Raw genomic sequence first — 23,944 nt, 5'->3', positions numbered from 1 at the left:
GAGAAAAACTGATATTTGGGGAAAATCAACAAAAAAAAGAGAAGAAATGAGGAGAATGAATGAAGGAGCAACCTGGGAGAAAATGGAGATAATTTAGGGAACAGAAGAGAAATCAAAAAGAAATTCAAATGGAATTCTCAGAGAGACTTGAGAGGAAATTGGATTCCTAAAATAAAGAAGGAATTAGTCGGAGATAAGAAACAGAAACCATCCCTGGAAATTATTAGTGATATATCCAAGATAATTAAAAATTAACTGGATGCACTGAATGACAGAATGGACATGACTAAAGACCAAGCTTGTATTCAACAGTGCAGAGGAACTCTTTCATATTGCAGAGTGGTGGTCTTTATACTCAGGGTATGCACACTTCCTGGGTACATGAAGACTTTCCAAGGGATTCTTGTGGATGGGCAGTTTTAAAGGAACAAAGAACATTCCATGTCATTATATTTGATAAAGTCTCTGCTAAAATTTATCTTCTTGAGAACATGCCTGCGGCCATGCTGGTTCTTTAGAATGGTCCTCTTTTGCTGCCACTCCTGGTTGTACAGCTTGTGCCTGGCTGAGGAGTAGAGTGGGGCCCTCACACGGCTTTATTCACTAAGTTACGTGCCACATGCACAAAGGCTCAGTAGATGCCACTAGCCGCTCTGCTGTCATACAAACCAAATGTTACTATGGTGCATGGCCCCTGGATGCAAAAACCTCCAGGATGCCAAACAAAGGAGAAATTTCAAATACTGATCTTGAACAAAGAAATGGTTACAATGACTGTGTATCAAATACTCTTATCAATCAGGTAGTTTCCAATTCTTTGCTTTCAACAAACGTGAAGGACAGGTTGATACCTGTGAGCCAAACATTAACTAGAAACACACCTACAGTCAAACACAATTGAGTTTATTATTTGCTCCAACAAGTGAGGCGACACTGTGGGGAATTGTGAAAACCATGAGGAAACAATGGGTTGTTTCAGTAGAAGGACATTAGAAGGGCTTGTTATAGGTTTGGGGCTTGTTTAGGGAATTTGGGGGAAGATTTAATGTAGGGTTTTACTTTGTACATTAGTTTTCTAGGATTGCTGTGACAAATTGTCATAAACTTAAAGCAACAGAAATTTGTTCTTTCTTAGTTCTGGTGGCTACAAGTCTGAAATAAAGGTGTTGTCAAAGACATGGTTGCTCTGAGGGCTCTGGGAGAGGGTTCCTGTTTTCCTCTTCACAGCTTCCAGAGGTTGCAGGCGGTCCTTGGTGTTCCTTGGATGGCACTGCACCACTCTGATCTCTGCCTGCTGAGTCTTCATGTGGTCCTCTTCTGTCTGTGTCTATATCTGCATTTCCCTCTTCTTATAAGGATGCCAGCCGTTGGATTAGCACCCATCCAATTTTCATATGACCTCATATTAACTAGGTTACATCTGTAAAGACTCTGTCCCCAAATCAGGTCTAGTCACCAGACATTAGGCCTTGAACGTATTTTGGGGGGATGCAGTTAAACCCACAACACACTGAATTAGGTGCTAGTAGAAAGCAGGGGCAATTCTATGATAGGCACCAGAATAACGCTCATCCAGGAGGCTGATGGACAGCTGCTGAAGCTGTCATTACTAAAGATGTGGCAGTTGCTCAGATTAGCCAGGAGAGGGAGATGTGAGGTCATTTTTGTGGTTTGGATAGAGTTCTTGTTGATTGGTGTTGGTTCTCAGACAAGATTATGGTGTGGTTTTTGTCTTCTTTCACAGTGTGTACAGAGTGGCCTAGTCTGACGGTGCTGATATGTGAAATTGTGTTCAAACGAAGAAGCAAATAGCCTGTTTGAGCCAGCTCAGCTCTCAGCTGATAGCAGCCAGGGCCTTTTTCTTTCTTTTTTTAATTTTCAGAGACTAATTAATTCATCATAATTAGAAAAAATTCTTAGAGCTATTTGTACCATTTCACTTTGTGAGGATTTCTACTTTTAAAAGATCTTATTTTGAAAAATTTCGAACATACACAAGAGAGGAGGGAAGGTATACATCATCCAGCTTAACAGTTACTAGCATTTTGCTGTTTTTGAGATATCCTTCCACATTTTAAAATTGAAGTATTTTAAAGCAAACCCAAGACATCACATTATTTCACCATAAATACTCTAACATGTAAGAACCCAAAAATTATTTGAACCTGTATGAATCTACACAAAGCGCTTAGTGGAAAAATCAAATTGTAGAATAAAGCATACAGTATGATACTATATTTTCAGAAAACTGTTTCATGTAGGCACACCCTGGTAAAATTTCACAGTGCCAAGAATCAAGAGAAAAACCTATTAGCTTCCAGAGAGGTCAAGTAAAATACTATTAACCCTCCAAAAATGTAGTAAGCTCTCATCAGCCTTATTTATACAATTGATATAAGAAGGCAATGAAGTAAGGCCTTCAAAGTCATGAGAAAAAATCCTTTTGAACATATAATACTACCTTCTCTCAAATGACCAATCAATTATGATGACCAAATAAAGATAGTCCTGGTTATTCATAGAATTGAATAGGGGAAAAACTGCTTAAGAAAGTAGTCCAACAAAAAATAATAATTGAAAAAGAAGCAAAATTGGGATACAAAGGACAGTGATAGTTGAGTATACTCTAGAATAATGGTTCTTAAACTTGAGTGTGTGTGAGAATCTCCTGGAGGTTTGTTTACAAAAGCCTCTGGTTGCTAGACTCCACCCCCGGAGTTTCTGATTCAGTAGGTCTGGGCCGGGGCCTGACAGTTTACATCTCTAACAAGTTGCCAGGTCCTACTAATGCTAGTCCAGCGTTCATACTTTGAAAACCACTGTTCTAGAACTTAGCTTCTCTAAGTGAACCAGTATCAATCTGTACTACCTTGGAGGATGTTACAAATGCAAAATTTTAGGCCCTATCTCGGTCCTGTAGATCAGAATACGTATTTTAATAAGACCTTCAGGAGATTCATAGTTAGAAAAACACTGCTGTAGAAGTAGTAAAGAAAAGTGAAGAAGAAACTAAAAAATGATACATTAACTCTAATACTTGAAATATTTTCCTTTGAACAACAGGGGATTTTGTGATGCATTGATCCTTCTCTGTGGGTCCAATTATTCCATTTAAATTTCATTATCAATAATCTTTGATACTAAATTTAATTTTTTTATTTTATACTTTGTTTTTATTAAATCATAGCTGTGTACATTAATGTGCACATGGGGCACCATACACCAGTTTCATAGATTTTGATACTTTAAGTGCTGTGTAAAGGGTTTACTTTTTTATATTCAACCCTCAGATGAAGCAGTGAGGACTATTACAGAATAGCATGCAAATTTCATAAACTTTGACATGGTAAAAATGAAGTTGGAACGGAAAATCCAACTTTATTAGACACATTAATTTGTGTCTAATAATCTTCACCTATTTAAAGCGTTGGCAGATAGCATCCAAAGTTAATAAATAAAAATATAGAAATAAATATATGTTTTTAATGTTTTAATAGCAATTGCCAGAAGAACTAAAACCAAACAAGGATCCTTACAAATCCAATAGTTTCTTTCAGGGGTTCTGTGAGGACAAAGCGTTTTGTTAACAATGCTAAAGTTTTTTTTTTTTTTTGAGACAATGTCTCACTTTGTCAACCTCAGTAGAGTGCTGTGTAGTCATAGCTCACAGCAACCTCAAACTCTTGGGCTCAAATGATTCTCTTGTCTTAGTCTCCCAAGTTTGGGACTACAGGTACCCACCATAACACTGGCTATTTCTAGAGATAGAGATGAGGTCTTGCTCTGGCTCAGGCTGGTTTCGAACTCCTGAGCTCAACCAATCCATCTACCTTGGCCTTCCAGAGTGCTAGGAATATAGGCATGAGTCACTGGACCACCCTACTAAAGTCTTGTTTGCCTTTTTCTCATTCTTTTAAGAGAGTACAAAGTATGAAAAGGTTATGGGTTCAGTTTTCACATAGCAAATAATTACCACTTGTCAGGTTTTGGTGTGTTTCAAAGAAGAGTATCAATGATTACCTAAAAACATTCTTAAAATATCTTTCTCTTTTGAAAGTATTTATTTATGTGATGTTAGATTTTCTTCAAATACTTTACCCAAAATAACATATGTTAACAGACTAAATGTAGAAAGAAATACCAGACCTCTGGTTATCTTCTATTATGCTAAATATTAGAGATTTTCAAAAGTATAAAACGATATCACTAAATTTTTTGTTTGGTAAGTTATTTTTTATAAAGATTCTTGTGTTAACATACACTAGGTTTGCTGTTATTTTAAAACAAATATATTAAATATATCTGTTTTTGAATTTCTAACATGGTAAATATCAACAGATATAACGCATATGAACAAAAATTCTTTGGACATCTCAATAATTTTTAAGACTATTAAGGGGTCCCATGACCAGAAAGTTTGAGAACCACTGAATTGAAAAAGCTTACCTTGAATTCTCCCCTCCTATGTTTTTAATTTTCAATACACAATTCTCTGAAATGCTCCATTTCCTCCTATTAGCTTATCCCTTGTTCCTAGGTTTCTCTGCTATTTTCTCCTCACTGTTTGATAAATATCTTCCCCGGCCTAGATTCTTACCTGGACTACCAAGGACATCATGTCTTCACTCTTCTCCCTTGCTCTATTTATTCCACTTTAACCATTCTTGGTCCTACCTGTTTTCCCTGGCTTGCCATCATCCCATTCTCTCATTTTTTTTATGTCACATTATAAGTAGAAAAAGACACATAAAACATATAACATTAATATTAACATAACATTAACACATAAATGTTAATATTCAGATGCAGACACTGTACCTTGTAGTCCAAGCCATCAGAACAGTTAAAGACCACACACTGAATGGCCAGAGCTTTTGCTAGATCTTTGGTAGTCTCTGTTTTTCCGGTGCCAGCAGGACCAGCTGGTGCACCCCCCAGGTCGAGCTGCAAAGCCCCCATGAGGCAAAGATAGCAGCGATCCTGAAATCAATCAATAAATTGTCATCACTGAAAGGAACTAACTCTAGCCACAAATGTATAAGTTATTTCCTTTGTATTGGAAGAGGGGCACTATTTTCCATGAAAGGTTTTATAGCAATTAAAATATACTCAAAGATCCATGCACATAATAACCCAAATCTTACATAGCAAATCCATTCAAGAATTAATGCTAAATGAAACTTTTCGAGATTCTGATTAAAAAAAGCACTTACGTCAATAGTAACCTAAGTGATCAATAACTTACTGTGAGAGGAGTAATAACCAATCTTGGGCATGCACCCAAATATTCGTAGCCATAAGTATACTGAGAGAGAGCCATTCTAGCCACACAGTTATCCAGATCTATATCCCAATAATAGCGCAGTTGTCTCTGCCAGTCAAAGGAGTCAACTGCCTCTACCTACAGGTGATATAAATGAGGCATATGTTAGATACATCAATTTCAGAAAGAGGTATAAATTTTGCTTACATGAAACATTTACCTTGTAGTGAACAAGTTCAGTGACTATGTCTCGTGCATGTACATCAATAGTAATCAATGCAGTTAAGATGTTTCTGTGTAATTTAGGAAGACTGCCTCGAACTATTGCAGCCAGAGCATTTAATCTCTACAAATTAAAAAAAAATTTGTCACAGTTAAACATATAGTATTTTTTCACTATTAAATTTTTGCCAAACTCATCTAAATTTAAATAATTCTGTGACCATACAGGATGACACTTTAACTTGATTAATTCCATAAAGCTTCTATAAAGTATATACTATCACTACCTCCTATGTTACATTTGAAAGCACTGAAGGTCAGAGAGTGTCGATAACCCGACAGCAGTCACACAGTCATGAAGTGGCAAAAATGAGATCTGAGTGGACATTTGCTTCAAGGAAAGCTCATCCTTTTAACACTATGTGATAACATATGTAGAGGACACCATTCTCCTTGAAAATTAAATGTGTTTAAAGGGGATACTTCTTGTTTTCAGGGGTAGTTTTTCCATTGGTAATAAGAAAACTTGATTGTCTTACCCAAGCCAATGACTAATGAAATGAAAACATTTTTGGCAAGATTTAGCTTCTTATTTTTCTCTAAATTATTAAATCTTTTTCAAAGAAGAGCAGTGCCTCTGATGACCTTGTACCACTATGCTAAAATTTCACTTAGGCCAACCCAGATCAGGAACCACCTTTACACAGAAATTGATGGAATTTCCTTTGGGAATCATTTCTCTTTTCTGGGGCTCTGGAGATGAAATTCCTTTGATGAATTTCATGATAATGTTTTATTTAAAGAAACTTTTCCCCTCCTTTTTCTGTTTTTTCTTTTTTTTTTATTGTTAGGGATTCATTGAGGGTACAATAAGCTAGGTTACATTGTCCTTTTTCTGTTTTCAGGATGAATCTTTAAAAATGAAATATTACTTGGAAGTACAATTAAATTTAGAGTTAAAGAGTAGGCATAGGTCCTTATCAGATACGTAGTTTGCAAGTATTTTCCCCCCACCCCCTAGGTTGCCCTCCTTTTGCTGATTGTTTCCTTTGAAACAGAAGCTTTTTAGTTTGATGCAATCCGTTTGTCTATTTTTGGCTTTGTTGCTTGTGGTTTTAGTGTTATTTCCAAGAAATCAAGGCCAAGGGCAATGTCATGAAGAGTTTTACTTATGTTTTCTTCCAGTAGTTCTATAGTTTCAGGCTTTATATTTAAATCTTAATCGAATTTCTCCTACAACTCAACAGCAAAAACTAACTAATCTGATTAAAAATGGATAAAAGACTTGAATAACATTCTCCAAAGAAGACATACAGATGGGGAACAGATATATAAAAAGGTGCTTAATAACACTTATTATCCAGGAAATGCAGATCAAAAGTATAATGACATGTCACTCACACTTGTTAAGATGATTGTTATTAAAAAAACAAAAACCAACAAGTGTTGGCAGGGATGTTGATGAAATAGAACTTTTGTGCACTGTAGGTGGGAATGGAAAACTGGTACAGCCATTATGGAAAACAGTATGCTGTTTAAAGATGGAATTAACATATAATCTGCAAATTCCCCTCTAGGCACATATCCAAAAGAACTGGAATCAAGATCAAAAGCAGATTATCTACACTCTTGTGTTCAGTGAAGCATTATTAATAGTCAAGATGTGAAAAATAAATGTCCATCAAAGGATGAATGGATAAAGAAAATATAGTATTTACATACAATAGAATATTATTCAGCTTTAAAAAAAGAAATCCTATCACATGTAGGATTGGAGTAAGCCTGGAGACATTAAGCTAAGTAAAATGAGCCGGTCACAGAAAATATTGCATGATTCTACTTAAACGAGGCATCTAAACCAGTCAAACTCATAGACACAGAGTAAACTGGTTATTATCAGGGAAGAAGAGAGGGAGAAATGGGAAGTTGCTATTTAATAGGTATAAAGGTTCAGTTATACAAGATAAATAGGTTCTAGAGATCTACTGTATGATATTGTGCCTACTGTTAACAATACTGTATTATTCACTAAAGATTTGTTAAGAGGATAGATTAGGCTTAGCTGTAAAACTGCATTTCCCAGCTATAGCAAAAACATTCTTGTAGAATGGTATTTAGATTCAATTATTTATTGTTTTATTAATAACAGCCTGCTATAAAATAGCAGAAAATTATATCTTGAACCTAGAAATAGAAATGGCACAAATCTGGAGGTTTTTCTGGGTTTGAATAAACTTCCATGAGAGGTATCCAGGCCCTAGTACATAATTTCTTTTTAAAAGTTGCAAACTGCCTGGGTGCCTGTAGCACAGTGGTTACGGCGCCAGCCGCATGCACTGAGGATGGTGGGTTCGAACGCAGCCCAGGCCAGCTAAACAACTGCATCAAAAAAATAGCCGAGTGTTGTAGCAGGCACCTCTGTAGTTCCAGCTACTTGGAAGCTGAGGCAAAAGAATCGCTTAAGTCCAAGAGTTTGAGGTTGCTGTCAGCTGTGATGCCACAGCACTCTACTGAGGGTGACATAGTGATACTGTCTCAAAAAAAAAAAAAAGTTGCAAATCATATAACCCTGATAGTTTCTTCCTGAATTGTTTTTTCTCTTTTTTTACAAATATTTATGTAAATATGACACAATCACCAATATAGTGTCCCTAAGAAAAGTTGAATACAATTCTGTACATAAAAGAATTCATTCTCTAGAGAAACCCTACAACTGTCAACAATGTGGCAAAGGCTTTAACCAGTATTCGAATCTTTCTACACATAAAAGAATTCATTCTGGAGAGAAACCCTACAAATATGAAGAATGTGGGAAAGCCTTTAACCAGTACTCAAACCTTGCTGTACATAAAATAATTCATTCTGGAGAGAAACGCTATGAACGTCAATGAAGGCGCTTAAGGAAATTTCACCCCCAAATACGATTCCTTGGTATATTTTAAGTTAAAAGACCATTGTTGATCAGAAAGCACTGGTCTCTCCTCTATAAAACCCAAGTAACCTGATTTACTATCAGAAAAGGCTACTGACTTATTGCATATGAATAGACCTGTCCTAAGGTCATTTGAAGCATGAGACCCATCTCTCAGATTAATCTTCATTTCAATGTGTTTCCACCCACTCACACATCACCTCTAGCAACCACTTGCTCCATATATGCTTTCCACTCTCTTACCCCTCCCTTCTAAAAGGCATCTTTAAAAATCAACGATCTTCACTGAGACTTTGGGTTATCATTCTTGTCATTGGTTTTTAGAAATAAACCTTTTTCATACTAATCTACCATAAAAAAAAAAAGAAAAGTTGAATACAAACTTTTTTTTTTTTGCAGTTTTTGGCTAGAGCTGGGTTTGAACCCACCACCTCCAGTATATGGGGCCAGTGCCCTACTCCTTTGAGCCACAGGTGCCATCCTGAATACAAACAGTTTTAATAAGGAACCCAAAGCTTTTCTCAGAGCATTAGAATTTCTGAAATAAAGTGAATTTGTGTTGACCATGCTAATAAAAACCACTGAGACCATCTGCACAGCAATATGTTCAACGTAACTCTGTTAAAGATCATACCTCAAAATTTACTCTTTCAAAAGCCTCCAGGGCCTCTATATGGTTACTGTTTTCTGTTTCCAGACATTCAGTCAAATCCCGGCACCACATAATTTGGGAAATGGTCAGGATAACCTGCAAGAAAACATCTTTCTTGAGCATGTAATGCATCTCACCGAAAAAGGATTCTGAGATAGGAATTTAACAAGTGTGAATTACTTGAGAAGGGTGACCAGCAATCACCCATTCTGTCCTCTGTTTCCCGTGATAGTCAGCGATGGCAGCTTTGCACAAGCGACGCAGAGACGTGAACATGGCTTCTTCCACTTTACCAAGCCATTCCTCCACATTGCCTCGAGCCTTGAGGCCTTTTCCTAAGCCAACCTACAAGGTAATCAGAGCAACGACAAAGCTGTACTTCTGTATTTCCATAGCAGAACCCCAGAGCTATGTGATAGCTCCCCCACTTACTGCTTTATTTTACAGCTCCCCTTGGCACCAGCTCCCCCAGAGAGGGGTTTACATGCCCTGCATGAATTTCTTCACTTATTTTCATTTTGCTGCTCATTGCCATCTGATTTTTGTCCCAACCATTTCTCTAAATCTGTTTTCATTAAGGTTACACATGTTTTCCCAACTGAAAAGTTCAACTGACACTTTTTAGTCCTCCCCATATTTCTTTTTTGGACTTCCAGTGGCTTGACTGCCCTATGTGTTTGGGTCTTCTTCATCAGTTCTTCTTCTACTCTGCCTTTAAATTTTGTATTTTCCCAAGATTCTGTCATTGGTTCTTCCTTTTCTCTTCTTTTGTATCAGTAATGATCCTTCTTTTGCAAGAGGATCAATTCAGGACAAAGAAAATGTTTATGGGTTTCTGAAACTCTCATAGGTCCACCATTGTGCTCTAACTGGACCCATTTCCTTGGTATTTTTCTGCAGCTACTCTGTCTGGAATGCTCCATTCTTCCACACCCACTTGCCAGATACTCCTCTCCATCACTCTTAATTCTGTGTGTGTGTGTGTGTGTGTGTGTGTGTGTGTGACAGAGAGAGTACAAGTGTGGCCCTTCTCTGTGAAGTCATGTGGTTCTTCACAATGTGCTGATGCATTCACTCTCTGGGTGTTCCCCATGTGCTAGGCACTGTCTGGTGTCCTGGAGGTGCTGCCACCAATATCTAACACTTACATAGTGCTTACTGCATACTGCTCTAAATTACACATAGCAATTCCTGAACATCTTCACCATTCCATCAGTCAGGAACTACTATTAGAACCCAGGTGGTCTGGCAGTAGAACTGGTGCTCTTTACCATGCCTCATAGTTCCAGTTTTCTCTACTCTGTTCCCAAGAATAGAATACATGTTATTGCATTTACTGGGGTAATTTTTAATTGTTTGACTAGTTTTCTACTTGCTGTTGAGCTCTTTGAGGGCAAGAATTTTGTCTTGGAAAACTTGGAGCCAGCAGAGTACCTGCTATGTTTAGAGTGAGAATAAATAGACCTCTACCCTCAACTCTACAAAAGTAACAACATTTTTCACTTAAGAATTATAAACGAAAGGAACCTACCCTTTCTCCCTCTGGTGACAGCATTGCTAAAATATCATTAGTATAAACCCTTTCTGGCTCTCCATCAATACCAGGAATTTTTCCTTCAGTAGGAGGCATGAGAGCAAATTCGAGCTTTGAAATGGAGTCGAAGCATTTCCTTAAATGGGGCTGTACAGCCTGCGGATTTCGTGTCTGAGCCAAAATCTCCAGAAGTTCATCATTTGACAAGAAGTAAAATCTGGATTAAAGAACATTCTTAAATATAACTTGAAATTGAAGTAAAGCCTTAGATAGACATAAAAAATAAATCCTTAACTAACATCTCTTTCCTAACCACTGATTTCTTGGACTTCCAATCAGATTGGCCCTGGTTTCTGGGGAGGTCACATGTTTCAGAGTACACTGCTGTAAGATTAGTGATGATGTATCTCTACTCTGTTTCCAAAAAGAGAAATCTCTGTTATTGCATTTACTATGGTAATTTTAAATTGTTCTTTAACTAGAATTAATGTTTAGTGTATAAAAGATAGATTTGTTTTTCATAAACATTGTAAAAATTCTAGCTCTTGCTATAATACTAATTTATCTATCTTCTTTGACTTTGGGCCCCTAAAGTGAAGATATCTTATTTGTTTTTCCTAGAACCTAGCTTGGTACCTCATACACATCTGGTATTCAACACATTGTTGGACAGATAATAGATGAATGGGTGGTGGTTGTAAGAGAACCTTGTGTGGTTCTGTGAGAATACACTGGGCCATTCAATTAACGCAAAGATACATGCTAGTCCCTGCAGCATGTGCTATTGTGAAAAGTGGCAGAAAGGAATACAATTTTGTTAGCACAACCATCTCCAACTATAAGAGACCATACCTATTTAGAAATACAGCATTTTGAATATATTTCCACATCATTTTTAGCAAGATAGTAAAGGAAACTGTAAATTGATCTATTTTGCTGTAGATCAGAGGCTGGTAAATTACAGCCCAAATCCGGTCTGCCACCTACTTTTCACACAGCCATGCAGATATATTGTCTATGGCTCCCTTTGTGCTATAATGGCTGAGCTGTGTAGCCGTAGCAGGGACTGTATGCCTACAGGTGTTATCTATGTGGGCTTTTATAAAAAAAATTATTCAGGGTGGCTCCTGTGGCTCAAAGGGGTAGAGTGCTGGCCCCATATGCCGGAGGTGGAGGGTTCAAACCCAGCTCTGGCCAAAAAAACTGCAAAAAAAAAAAAAATTATTCATCCTTGCTCTATATAACTAAAAATATTATTCTAAATGCTAGTATTCATGTAATATAGTTTCTGTATTGTGTTTAACCTCTCTAAATCACTTGAAAGGAATTTGATTTATTATCCCAGATGACTATCCTAGTTCATTCTACAGGTTAGAGCAATTAACAATTTAGGTTTAAGATAGTGCTTTTCAAACTTTTTCCAAATCATTGAGAGTCCTTTCTACTGTTCTCTCCCCTCCTAACCCTCTTATGCTTTGAAGGACTAAGTGTACAAACCAGCATTTAGTAAATGTCCTAGATTGTTAGTTGTCAACTTAGCAGTCTCCTACAGCACACAGGGACATTTCTTAGAATCTCTTTCCAGTAAATTTCAGATTAGATTCTGCCCATGGGATGCTTTTCTGTGACTGAGATGGTGGAAGGCAAGAAAAAGCCATTATTTTTCCATGTAAGTAAGGGTGGACTGAAGGGAGTACGGCTTTGTCCTTGATTTCTCCTGACAATCACTCCCTTTCTTGTTATAGGGAGCTGAGACTTAAGTGATGCTTCCCTGAGATCTCTGCCTGCACTTCAATATTTCCTCAGAGTGAATCTCATTTATTCACTTCTGCCTTGAGCACCTGTGAATACCTCTAATTCCCTGTATGAAACTCTTGCCCTAAATACCTAGAGTGACTTCCGTGTTCTTGACCAAACCTTGCCCAAGTAACGTAACCAGATGTGACAGTGTAACTATTTCTAGGGCTCTCAGTCATTTGAGAATACCAAAGTGTTAAAGATGGAGAGGCTAGCAATAGGAAGACCTTTTTTTGTTCAGAAATGTGTTAAGAGCTCTCCCTACACCCATGAAGCAGAGTGCATCACTTTCCTCAAGCCTAGGCATATTGGAGAGCTGACGAATATCCCCACTAATTAACCTAAAGAAAACTGCTCAGGCAACACAGTTCTAACTTTTCACATACACATCTGTAGACACATACACATGTTCACGTGCACACAGCACACTCATTCAACAGCAAAACAGTAAAACAATACTGTCATCAAGAATCTTTTTGGCACCTTGTGTATTTATCCACTTAAAACTTCACTAAATATTTTATCTTTATCTTTGAGACTTACACTTCCCGATCAAGATACTAGCTGGAATTTTATCATTGTAGATCTTCCTTGTTTCCCTCTCTGGTTCCCTGATGTCTGGGGTTACAGGTACTAAAAGACATCTTAGGTTGCTTTATAAACTTACCTTGGAAAGATAACTCGTTTTGATTCTAAATATGCCTCAAGACACTTCTGAATTTGATCAAGTAATGCATTATTGTTTTGAAAAGTCTCCAGAAGCCCTGTTTGTTTAAATAAAAATGTATTGGTATGTTAAAATAAATGGAGAATAAAATTTTAAATAGAAGTTAAATAGGCTATTAACATTTTTGGTATTATAAAAGCTTTGGTATTATTTGTCAAAGGAGCGATCTAATAAATTAATATTAGGAGGATTGGATAAGAATTTTAACTTTTGTTCTTAAAATAACATTAATTTTAATATTGATTTTAACTTTTACCATGTGTGGAGGGCTAAGAGTCATAAACCAAAGACAAGTATTGCCTTCACTTTAAACCTCCAAACAAAGCCAGTCTTTATACCCTACCTATCCTCTACCACTTTCTTACTCATGTCTTTTGTGTTTTCTGCTATATTTAAATGTCAAAATTGTGGTAGTAGGATCATCACTAAACTATAGCTCCTTAAGGAGCAAGATCTGTATCTCATGTATCCTTATAGTTTTGGTGCTTATCATAGTAGCTGGTTTCCTTGTGTGCCCAAGAATCAAATCCAAAGTCTTTACCATGCTCTCCACTCTGAGTAATCAGTGACCCAATCTGATGCCCAGTCTCCCAATCCAAACACACTCACCTCTTTGGCCTCATCTCCTAAACCCTTTTCCTTACTTGTTTCCACTCTAGCCCACATCAGCTTCCTTGCTAACAGTTGAGTCTGGGAAGCGTGTTCTCCCCCTGGGACCCTGGCCTTTGTTCTTTTCTCTGCCTTTAACACTTCTTCCTTAGATCACATATGTGTCTCACTCTTTCATTCCTGAGGATTTCTGCTCAAAAGCCACTTTATCAAAAAAGCCCTCTGTCTCTCACACACACACAAAGTGCCACTCTTTTCTTTTTTTTTTGGAGACAGAGTCTTACTATGTTGCCCTTGGTAGAGTGCCGTGGCATCACAGCTCATAGCAACCTCAAACTCCTGGGCCTGAGTGATTCTCTTGCCTCAGACTCCCAGGTAGCTAGGACTACAGGCACCCACCACAATGCCCAGATATTTTTTTGTTGCAGTTGTCATTGTTGTTTAGCTGGCCCCGGGCTGGGTTCAAACCTGCCAGCCTTGGTGTATGTGGCTGATGCTGTAACCACTGTGCTATGGGTGCTGAGCCAGAAAGCCACTCTTTAGTGCCTTTATTTTTCTTCATAGCTTTATCATTGCCTGAAATGATATATGTAGGTCTATACTTCTTTTATGAAATCCTTACAACGGATGTATTTTTTTAAAAAAAAATTTATATTTTATAACAAGTCTAGTAGAGACTGAGATAGCTCTCTGTAATAATAAAATGTATTATTAAATAATATTTCTACAGCAAATATTTTGAATGTGACGTTTAAGTGGTTATAGTAGGCAGAATAACGGCCCCTCAGAGACATCCAGGTCCTAACCCCCAACCTGCAAATATGTTAGTATGCATGGAAAAGGAACTCTGCAGATGTGACTAAGCTGAGGTTCATGGGATGGAGAGATTATCCTGGATCATCTTGTGGACCCAATGTAAGAAGAAGGCAGGAGAGTCAGAAGCTTGGGAGGAGAGATGATGACAGAGGCAGAGGATGGCCTGACGTGATTGCTGACTACAAGATGGCCCTGAGCCAAGATACATGGCAACCTCTAAAAGCCCCAAAGAGTCTGTCATTCCATGTAGTTTTTCTTTTCTGTTTCTGTCTTATGTAAGAGTTTGTGGCCAAGAGCACAGCCAAGCAAGCTGCCTATGTTTAGCAAGGAAGCTACCCGGGGACACTGACCAGGACAAGCTGTGTGCTACCATTTACTGAACAACAGTGGGATTACCAAGGCTTTGATACAAAACATAAAGTTCAATAGCCATGTATAAGTACATGTGCTGAGAAAGATTTTGATTCCGCATCCATAGAAATAGAGCTTATTAAAACACACTTCAACCTTGAGGCTAGAGAACTGCACTAAGTGGTAAAACTTTTTATTTTTATTTAATGAATGATTAAAAATAATGTGTGGAAATTTTTGTGATTATAACTGTGGAGGAGCTTTAACAGAACAGGTCAACCGAATGCAAATGTATGTTCTGTTTCAAAATTTTCAGATGAAAACATCACTGCTACCCTGTGGCAACATCCTCAAAACATAAAATCAGCAAAATAAGCAGATTCTCGTGTTCCAAAGCTGCAAACTAAGCAGAGAGATGTTAATAATAATAAAAGTACAATGTTCTATTCACATTTGCTTAGCAAATGTCAAGTGCAAATATTCCTAGTCCTCAATGTCTAGTAGAAATCAAAGGTTGAATGTACCACATGTTGGTAGATTCTCATGGATGAAAATCATTTTAGATGATTGCAAAGCCTTTTTGTCTGTTTGGTTTTTAAAATTTTGTTTCATACCTGGTTGAGTAGCAGCTCGAAGAGCATTAGGCAGTCGGTTCACCTTTCTCATAATTTCTTTCCAAGACTTATCTACCTGCAGGAACATCTTGGCCTCAGCAGGCAATTGCCTCTGAATATCTGGAGCATTAAAAATACTTTCTAGGTAGAGCCAGTTTCTCTGGCAGGTCAGCCACTCTTCCTAGGAGAAAAAATTGGACGTTATCAAATTTTAACTTCTAAATTAAAAACATATGGTTGCATAAAGAAATCATTACATCAGGGATTACTATCTTTTTCCTTAAGGGCTATATAATAACTCCTCACAGGCCATTTGAAATTAAATTCCTTGAAGAGTTTAAGACTCACCTCTGTCTGACTTCATCCCACTGTCTGAATGGAGTTATAATGAGTCTAGTCTAGTGGTAACCAGAATGGATTCAGAGAAACCATTAAAAAAATATCCTCAGGAGATATCCTAGGGGGTGGCAAGATGCTTACTTCAAGAAATCTGAAGAGTTGGGGAGGTGGTAAGTTTATTGACTATTCCTAAATATATATAATGTTATAATTAAAAAAATTGCCTTCATTTGTCTCAAATATGTCTACATTCTTCCCTCACCTTTGTTTTTTTAAAGCTACTCATGACAGAATGTATGATAAATAGCGAATACTGGAAAGAAGAAAAATCACGCACTGCCTCCTTTTAGAGACAATCACTTTAGTAGAAGAAATCAGAAATGCTGGGTCAGAAATTAAAGTCCACATACCTTACCTTTTCTCTATGCCTCCGGCCACTGCAAATGTGGACCCAAGATTCATGAAAGAGAGCCTTGCTTCTCACTCTAGATTTGGGAATTATGTCTAAGCCTTAATGTCTCAACCACTTCTTGGTTTATTTTAGGTCTCACAGTTTCTATACAATTAATTTTCTTGAGGGTCCCCACTAATCAGAACAGGCTTCCTTTACGGACCTTCTATGAAAATATGCCATTTTACTTTGACTAAGGTCCCTCCCTTCCCAAGGCTCAGTCATCAGTCCAGAGAGCCGAATAGGGGGCAGACAATGTGGTGTTCATGTGGCTTTGTGAAAGAATTCTCTTTGAATCAAAGTGGCCACAGGTCATCTTTCCCCATTTACTGCCTTTGTTATTTCACAAATAATGTTTCATATTAGAATATATAGAAACCTAAACATATTAAGTTAAGCTAAAAATCTGAAATCCAGGAAAGAGACTGGATTGGAACAAAGTGAGATCAGTGTAAGTGGGTTCTTTGTTTTACTGCAGAATCATCTAAGGTAGACTACTATGTGAAATAAAAAGATGGGTACCACAAGGAAGGATTCCAAAGTGACCTCAAGCAACAGTGAATGTCCTTCCAGTAAGGAAAGACTCTTAAGATGGCTCCCAACATGTGTGATCCTCTCTCCTTCAGTGTGGACACCTAGGACTTATCAAAGGTTACAGGATGTACACAATTACGTTTATGTTACATAAGACTGTAACATAAGTCATCTTGCCAGGAGACTTTTTCTTCCTTGCTAGATTGGTGCAGAAAATGGTCACCTGAAAAGTCAATGGCAGAAAAAAATCTGTGGGCAACATCTAGGAGCTGAGGAGGGCTTCCAGCTGAAAGACAGCAAGAAACTGAATCCCTTAGTCCATTCTAAAGTTGTGAGAAAATAGCTGCCAACAACTTGAGTGAGCGTGGAAGCAGATTCTTTCCCAGTCGAACCTCTGATGAGAACACAGTCTGATTGCTATCTTGATTGTAGCCTCATGAGACCTTAAACTATTGACCCACATAAACTGGGATGATAAATGCATATTATTTAAATTCATTTCACTGCAAAATAATAAAATAGGCTTACCTCATTTTATCATGATTTGCTTTATTGAGCTTTGCAGATATTGTGTTTTTTACAAATCAAAGGCTTGTGGCAACTTTATATTGAACAAGTCTATGGGCACCATTTTCCAACAGTAGGTGCTTAATTTATGTCTTCAAATATTTCAAAATTTTTGATTATTATGTTCATTATGATGATCTTTTATCAGTAGGCTTTGATGTTACTATTTGCAATTGTTTTGAGGCATGACAAATGGTGCCCATAGAAGACAGCAAACAATTGATGAATGTGTGCGTTCTAACTGCTCCACTGAGCAGTTGTTCTACTGTCTCTCTGCCTCTTCCCAGGTCTTCCTATTTCCTGAGACACAACAATCTTGAAATTAGGCCAAGTAGTAACCAACAATGACTTCTATATGTTCAAGTGAAAGGAAGAGTTGTGGGAATGATTAAGATTAGTGAGAAAGGCATATTGAAAGCTGAGTTAGGCTGGAAGATAGAATTCTTGAGCCAGTTAGCCAAGTTGTGAATAAAAAGAAAATTTCTGAAGTAAAGTAAAAGTGCTAATCCAGTGAACACATGAATAATTAGAAAGAAAAACAGCCTGTTACTCACATGGAGAAAGTTTGAGTGGTCTAGATAGAAGATCAAACCAGCCACTTAAACCAAAGCCTAATCCAGAGCAAGACCCCCAGATGCTCTTCAATCCTGGGAAGGCTGAGAGAGGTGAGGAAACTTCAGAAGGAAAGATGGAAACTAGTACATTTTGGCTCATGAAGTTGGAAGAAAGAAGTCGTCTCCATAACATAAAAGTACAAGGTAAAGTAGCAAGAGCTGAGGAAGCAGCAAGCTGCATCATCTTATCTGGAAGATCTGGCTAAGATTATTGACGAAGGTGGCTACACTTAATAAATGATTTTCAATATAGATCAGATAGTCTTTTATCAGAAGAAGATGCCATCTAGGACTTTCATAGCTAGAGAGGAGGAGTCAAAGCCTGATTCAAAACTTCAAGGACTGGCTGGCTCTTGTTAGGGGCAAATGCAGCTGGTGACTTTGCGTTAAAGCCAGTGCTCATTTACCATTCAAAAAAATCCTAGGACCCTTAAGAAATTATGCTAAATCTGCTCTGTCTCTAAAAGAAAAATAAAGCCTGGATGTCAGCACATCTGTTTACATCATGATTTATTAAATATTTTAAACTCACCATTGAGATCTTCTTCTCAGAAAAAAAAATTCTTTTCAAAATATTAGAGTACCTAATCACCCAGGAGCTCTGATGGAGATGTATGAGGAGATTAATATTGATTTCATGCCTGCTAACACAATATCTCTGTTCTTTAGCCAATGGATCAAAGAGTGGTTTTGACTTTAAAGTCTTATTATTTAAGACATAGATTTTGTTAGGTTCTACTTGTCATAGACAGTTATTCCCCTGATGGATCTGGGCAAAGTGAATTGAAAACTTTCTGGAAAGGATTCACCATTTTAGATACCATTAAGAACATTTGTAATTCATAGGAAGAGGTAAAAAATATGAATATTAACAGGAGTCTCTACTGTTCTTAACCCTGTTTCTACTAAAAGTAGAAAAACCAGCTGGGTGTTTCCGCAACTATAGTCCCAGCTACTTGGGAGGCTGAAGCCAGGGGATTGCTTCAGCCTAAGAGTTTGAGGTTGCTGTGAGCTATGACTCCACAGTACTCTATACAGGGCACAAAAAAAAAAAAAAAAAAAAAAAAGAAAGGAAGTTAATTCCATCCCTTCTGGATGAGTTTAAGGGGTTCAAGACTTCAGTGGAAGAATTAACTGGAGATGGTGGAAATAGCAAGAGAGCTAGAATTAGAAATGGAACCTGAAGAAGTGACTGAATTGCTACAGTTTTATGATAAAACTTGAGCAGTTGCTTTCTCTGGATAAGCAAAGAAAGCAGTTGCTTTCTCTGCTACTTGTGAAGATGTTCTGTACATTGTTGATATGACAACAAAGGACTTAGAATATTACATAAACATAGCTGATACAGCAATGGCAGGATTTAAGTGGATTGACTCCAATTTTGAAAGAAGTTCTGCTTATGGTAAAATGTTATCAGACAACATTGCGTGCTACAGAGAAATCTTTTGTGAAAGGAAGAGTCAATTAATGCAGCAAACTTCATTGCTATTTTACATTAAAAAATTGCTACAGCTACCCCAACTTGCAGCAACCATCACCCTGATCAGTCAGCAGCCATTAACACCCAGGCAAGACCCTCCAGTAGCAAAAAGATTATGACTCATGGCTGATGCCTGTGGCTCAAAGGAGTAGGGCGCCAGCCCCATAAACTGGAGGTGGTGGGTTCAAACCCGGCCCCAGACAAAAAAACTGCCAAAAAAAAAAAAAAAAAAAAGATTATGACTTACTGAAGGCTTGAGTGATTGTTAGCATCTTTTAGCAATAAAGTATTTTTAAATTAAGGTATGCAATTTTTTAGTTATTTATGAAAAAATTTTTATTGAGAGTAGCATGATCAAGAGGACTTGCTAATTAATCACAGAGACTTTACACTGCTGCCATGATTTGAATTTTAAGTCAAACAAATATTTGCCACTGTGCTCTACAGCCTAATAAACACAACAGCATTTTTTTCTCAATTTTATATTACAACTTTTATGTTTCTTAATGTGGATTATGATTTAATAGAAAAATCACCAAATAAAATATAAAAAATTAAAACATCACATTATCACCTCTTGGTGATTACCACTGTTTACATTTTATATTTATTTATTTATTGTATTTGATTTTTTAATTTCAAAAAATTTAGGGCATACATACAGGGTCTAACAAATGTGCAGGGTATAGTGGGTCTGTGGGATGTAGCAGGCTTGTGAGGCAGAATGGGCCCCTGGTCTAGAGCAGGCCATAGGTTGTGGTGCAGGCATGTGGCAGAGTGGGCCTGAGGGGGCAGAGTAGGCCCACAGGACAGGTCACCTGCATGAGATGGAGCAGGTCACAAGGTACGGTGTTCCTGCAGTACTGCCAGTGTGGGTGGGACAGGGTACCCATAGAGCACCTGTTTGGGATGGCGTGGGTCTGATATGTGCAGTTTCCCTAGGTCCACAGGCAGTGGCTGAACTGGCTCTCTACATACTCGGTATCTCCCAGACAGTGGTGGCAGTGGGTAGCTGCACAGCTGCTCCACAGTGGGTGGTGGACACCTGGGGTATGAGTGCATGCTCCTCCCAGGTCTCACAGGCTATTGGGTTGAGCAGGATCACTCAGGCCACAGAAATGGACATCGGGTTGTAATCTCCTGCTCTGCCCAGTTCCCTCAGCAGTGGCAGTGGAAATGGGGGTGCATGTCACGTGCTCATGGGTATGCACAAGTGCTGGGACTGCCTTTTCTCTTTCTGCCCAGCAAAGGGGAGGCAGCAGTAACAGATCTGGGCAGGAGTAGCATTCTGAGTTTGGGATGTCACACTGGCACCAGTGGCAGTGCCCAAGGCTAACAAGTCATTTGCCTAGCCTCCAGTTGGGTCTCTGTATCAGAGAGGCCTGATACAGAGAGAAGGCCTGCTGAGGTGGAAGGGCCCTCCTGGTCCTCTGAGCACAGTATCTTCAGGGGAAGAATGGAGCCTGGGGTTCTCTTCCCTGTTCCTTCCCCACATATGGGGTCCTGCTAAGCAGGTCATGCACTTCTCTCTTCTTCACTACCCTCCCACCTTCTCTTCATGGATTCCAGGTGCCCTTGCTCAATTGACACAAAGGTGAATATTCACTGTTTTGTTTTTATTTTTTTAGGTATTGTAATTTTTATTTTTATTTATTTACTTTTAATTTAATTTTTATTAAATCATAACTGTATACATTTATGGAGTACAATGTGATGATTTGATACATAATGTGGAATGCTTAAATGATTCTCTCTGCAAGAACGTTATTGTGCAGGCTTCTTCTAGTCTACCATTTTGGCCCTACCACATTGTTTTTTTTTTGGCATAATGTTTTTGTATACATAATAAGCTACAACATAGTATAAACATAACTTTTCGATTCACTGGGAAACCAAAACATTTATGTAGTTCCATTTATTGCAATAATCACTGTAGTATGATGGTCTGGAACCAAACCTGCAATATTTTTGAGGCATGCTTGCACAAGGGTGATGGTAATAACATTCAACTGTATAGCTACATAAAGAAGCACTCAATATATGTGTACTTCCCTTACATTCTAATCATCGTAACATATTACCAATGAAATGTTACATTTTTGAACCATGTAATACTTAAGTGATGGAACAAATTGTGTCTAAGGCCACTGTTACTTTCTAATTCTCCAAGTTCATGAATTGAAATTGCCCTTACTCACCAGTGTTTGATTAAATAGGGCAAGTTGTTTTTGCCACTCATCCACTCTAGTTTTCAGTGGGCCAACATAACGGGATGAGGCAATGGTTGCAACATTGATGGTGCTATCATCAAGAAGAACCTTTAAAGAAAGGGGAAGAAAATATATGCAGTGCTATTTATTTGTGCTTCTAATAATATTTCAGATATTTAATCCCAAGAGTCCATCTAAAGGACTCTTTGAATGAATATAGTAGCTTAGCCCCACCGACTCTTTCCTACTTATCATTTTCCCCTACTTATTATCAACATTGTGGCTTACAATCCACTTTGGTATTCTTTCAAACATCACCCAGGGACTTCTGAATGACAAATCTCTGCCATTCCTATAACTGTTAATGGCACAAGTTTTTGTTTATCTCTTCACTCTTACTCTACCTGTTGGGTAATTGGTACATTCTTTACACAATTTGGTCACCCAGACAGGCCTTCACTTCTCAAAATACCCTGTGCTAGTGAAAATTGGCTGTCTTCTCTTACTTAATCTTAAGGAAGAATAAATTGAACTCATTGTTATCTCCCAAGGAAGACTGAGGACAAGGTGTAGATAGGATGTTTGCCATAAGTTTTTAGCAACACAGTTACCCACCTGTATGCCATCTGTGCCACCCAGAATAAATACATCTTTGGAGTCATGGTGAAGCAAAATAATGAATTCATTAGTATCAAGTCCTGAATGGTATAGCCAGTTTTCCCTCCACCTACTCTCCTCTCTCTGCCCCTCATACAACAGCATCCCACACAGAACATGTGAATTAAAAAATAAACATTAATCTGAGGGATTTAATGGTTTGTTTCAATTATAAACTTCTTGAGAGCTGAAACTCCATTACCTGGCAGCACTTGGCTTTAGACTGCCTGGCCTTTTCTTGGGTCTGCTCTCTTATCCGCTGGTAGACTGATGGCTGGTCTTACTCTCCCACTCGACCCCTGGCAGGGGCATGTTATCTCCAATTCTGGCTTGAGTACACCTTACTTTATAGGACTTTGCCATTTAAGTTGGGCTATATGACCCATCTCCTTTTGCTAAACCAATGTGCTTTAAGAATATTCCAAACACATGGGTTAGATTTATCGTCTTAGTGGATGATAGAGCACCTACTTTTAATCTTATTAAACTGAAGTGAATTTAGCTTCTCAGTGTGCTACAAACATGAAATGCTCATTCATGTTTCTTTGCCTTTTAAAAACAGCTTGAAATGCCTTTTATTCTCTTCTATGTTGGTGAAATCCTACTTAATTGTTAAGTTTCAGCTTGTTGTAGCTGATCTAGGAAGGATTCTCTGATTACTTCAGCCATAACTGATCTCTTTGCTCTTCTAAATTCCTCAATAGTTATCAACTACACGATTACAAGTCTTATACATATATGGCATTTTTATTGCTTTGCTAAATATTTTACACACAAACTTTCATGTCAATTATTCATATTTATATCTTGCTTTCCCAATTAATTTTTTTTTATTTAGTGATTCTCATATTTCATTACTTTATATAAGCTCCCAAAGGAGCTTATGGTTAGAAAGCTAACCATGTGGTTAGGACCTTTATAAGTTTTCAACAACCCAGATACCCACCTGTATGTCATCCGTGCCGCCCAGGATAAATACATCTTTGGTGTCACGGTGAGGTAGAATGACAAATTCAGTTGTTTTCCAGGAATCTTCCACCTTAGAGATAATTTAAGCCTTGGGAGATCTTAATTCATTTGTGGTTAGGTACTTAAGAAATACATGTGGCATAAAATTAGTAAAAAGTTTATAATTATCCCATTTTCTTTTTTATTGCTCTTAAAATGTTTAAATTCTTCTTGACTAGATGAAACAGATTTGCTTAATTGTATTTTATTAATGTATATGAATTACTTATGATACCTTAATTTGTTTTCCCTTTCATTTTATGTTTTAAGAGAAAAATTTTTCTTTTTTTGCAAGCAACTGCATAAATGTAGTTGTACATCTATTTTTAGGGTAAGCAGATGTAGGAAAGTCTTAAATGCCTTTTAAAGCATTTAACACAGACTTTTCTGGTAGTTTGGAAGATACTGTATTTTGTTATAAATGATCTTTGTTGGTATGAGTTCTTTATATAAGAATGCACATTTCAAAATGTTTTGCCATCAAGTTCCTATGGGATTATAGGCTAAGCAGAAAGAGCAGATTTGTACAGATAGTAGCAATAATAATGAACATAAGGCAACAACTGA

At 37.6% G+C, this 23,944-nt stretch overlaps 1 protein-coding gene across 1 annotated transcript in view; it reads right to left on the bottom strand.

Annotated features, from left to right (window-relative positions):
• Positions 1 to 23,944, bottom strand: part of DNAH6 (dynein axonemal heavy chain 6) — a 381,781-nt gene that overhangs the window by 191,303 nt on the left and 166,534 nt on the right. The window contains exons 20-29 of the mRNA XM_053587707.1: positions 23,316 to 23,408; positions 21,701 to 21,820; positions 15,518 to 15,698; positions 13,068 to 13,164; positions 10,601 to 10,820; positions 9,250 to 9,414; positions 9,052 to 9,165; positions 5,484 to 5,609; positions 5,246 to 5,401; positions 4,819 to 4,980 (exon numbers count right to left, since the gene is read on the bottom strand). Coding sequence (XP_053443682.1) covers positions 4,819 to 4,980; positions 5,246 to 5,401; positions 5,484 to 5,609; positions 9,052 to 9,165; positions 9,250 to 9,414; positions 10,601 to 10,820; positions 13,068 to 13,164; positions 15,518 to 15,698; positions 21,701 to 21,820; positions 23,316 to 23,408 — 1,434 coding nt within the window. The remainder of the gene's footprint in view (positions 1 to 4,818; positions 4,981 to 5,245; positions 5,402 to 5,483; positions 5,610 to 9,051; positions 9,166 to 9,249; positions 9,415 to 10,600; positions 10,821 to 13,067; positions 13,165 to 15,517; positions 15,699 to 21,700; positions 21,821 to 23,315; positions 23,409 to 23,944) is intronic.

The sequence above is a fragment of the Nycticebus coucang genome, chromosome 4 (genome assembly GCF_027406575.1).
Source record: "Nycticebus coucang isolate mNycCou1 chromosome 4, mNycCou1.pri, whole genome shotgun sequence".
Taxonomy (NCBI): domain Eukaryota; kingdom Metazoa; phylum Chordata; class Mammalia; order Primates; family Lorisidae; genus Nycticebus; species Nycticebus coucang.
Note: the sequence above shows the minus strand (reverse complement) of the source record. Positions and strands in the feature narration are given on the sequence as shown.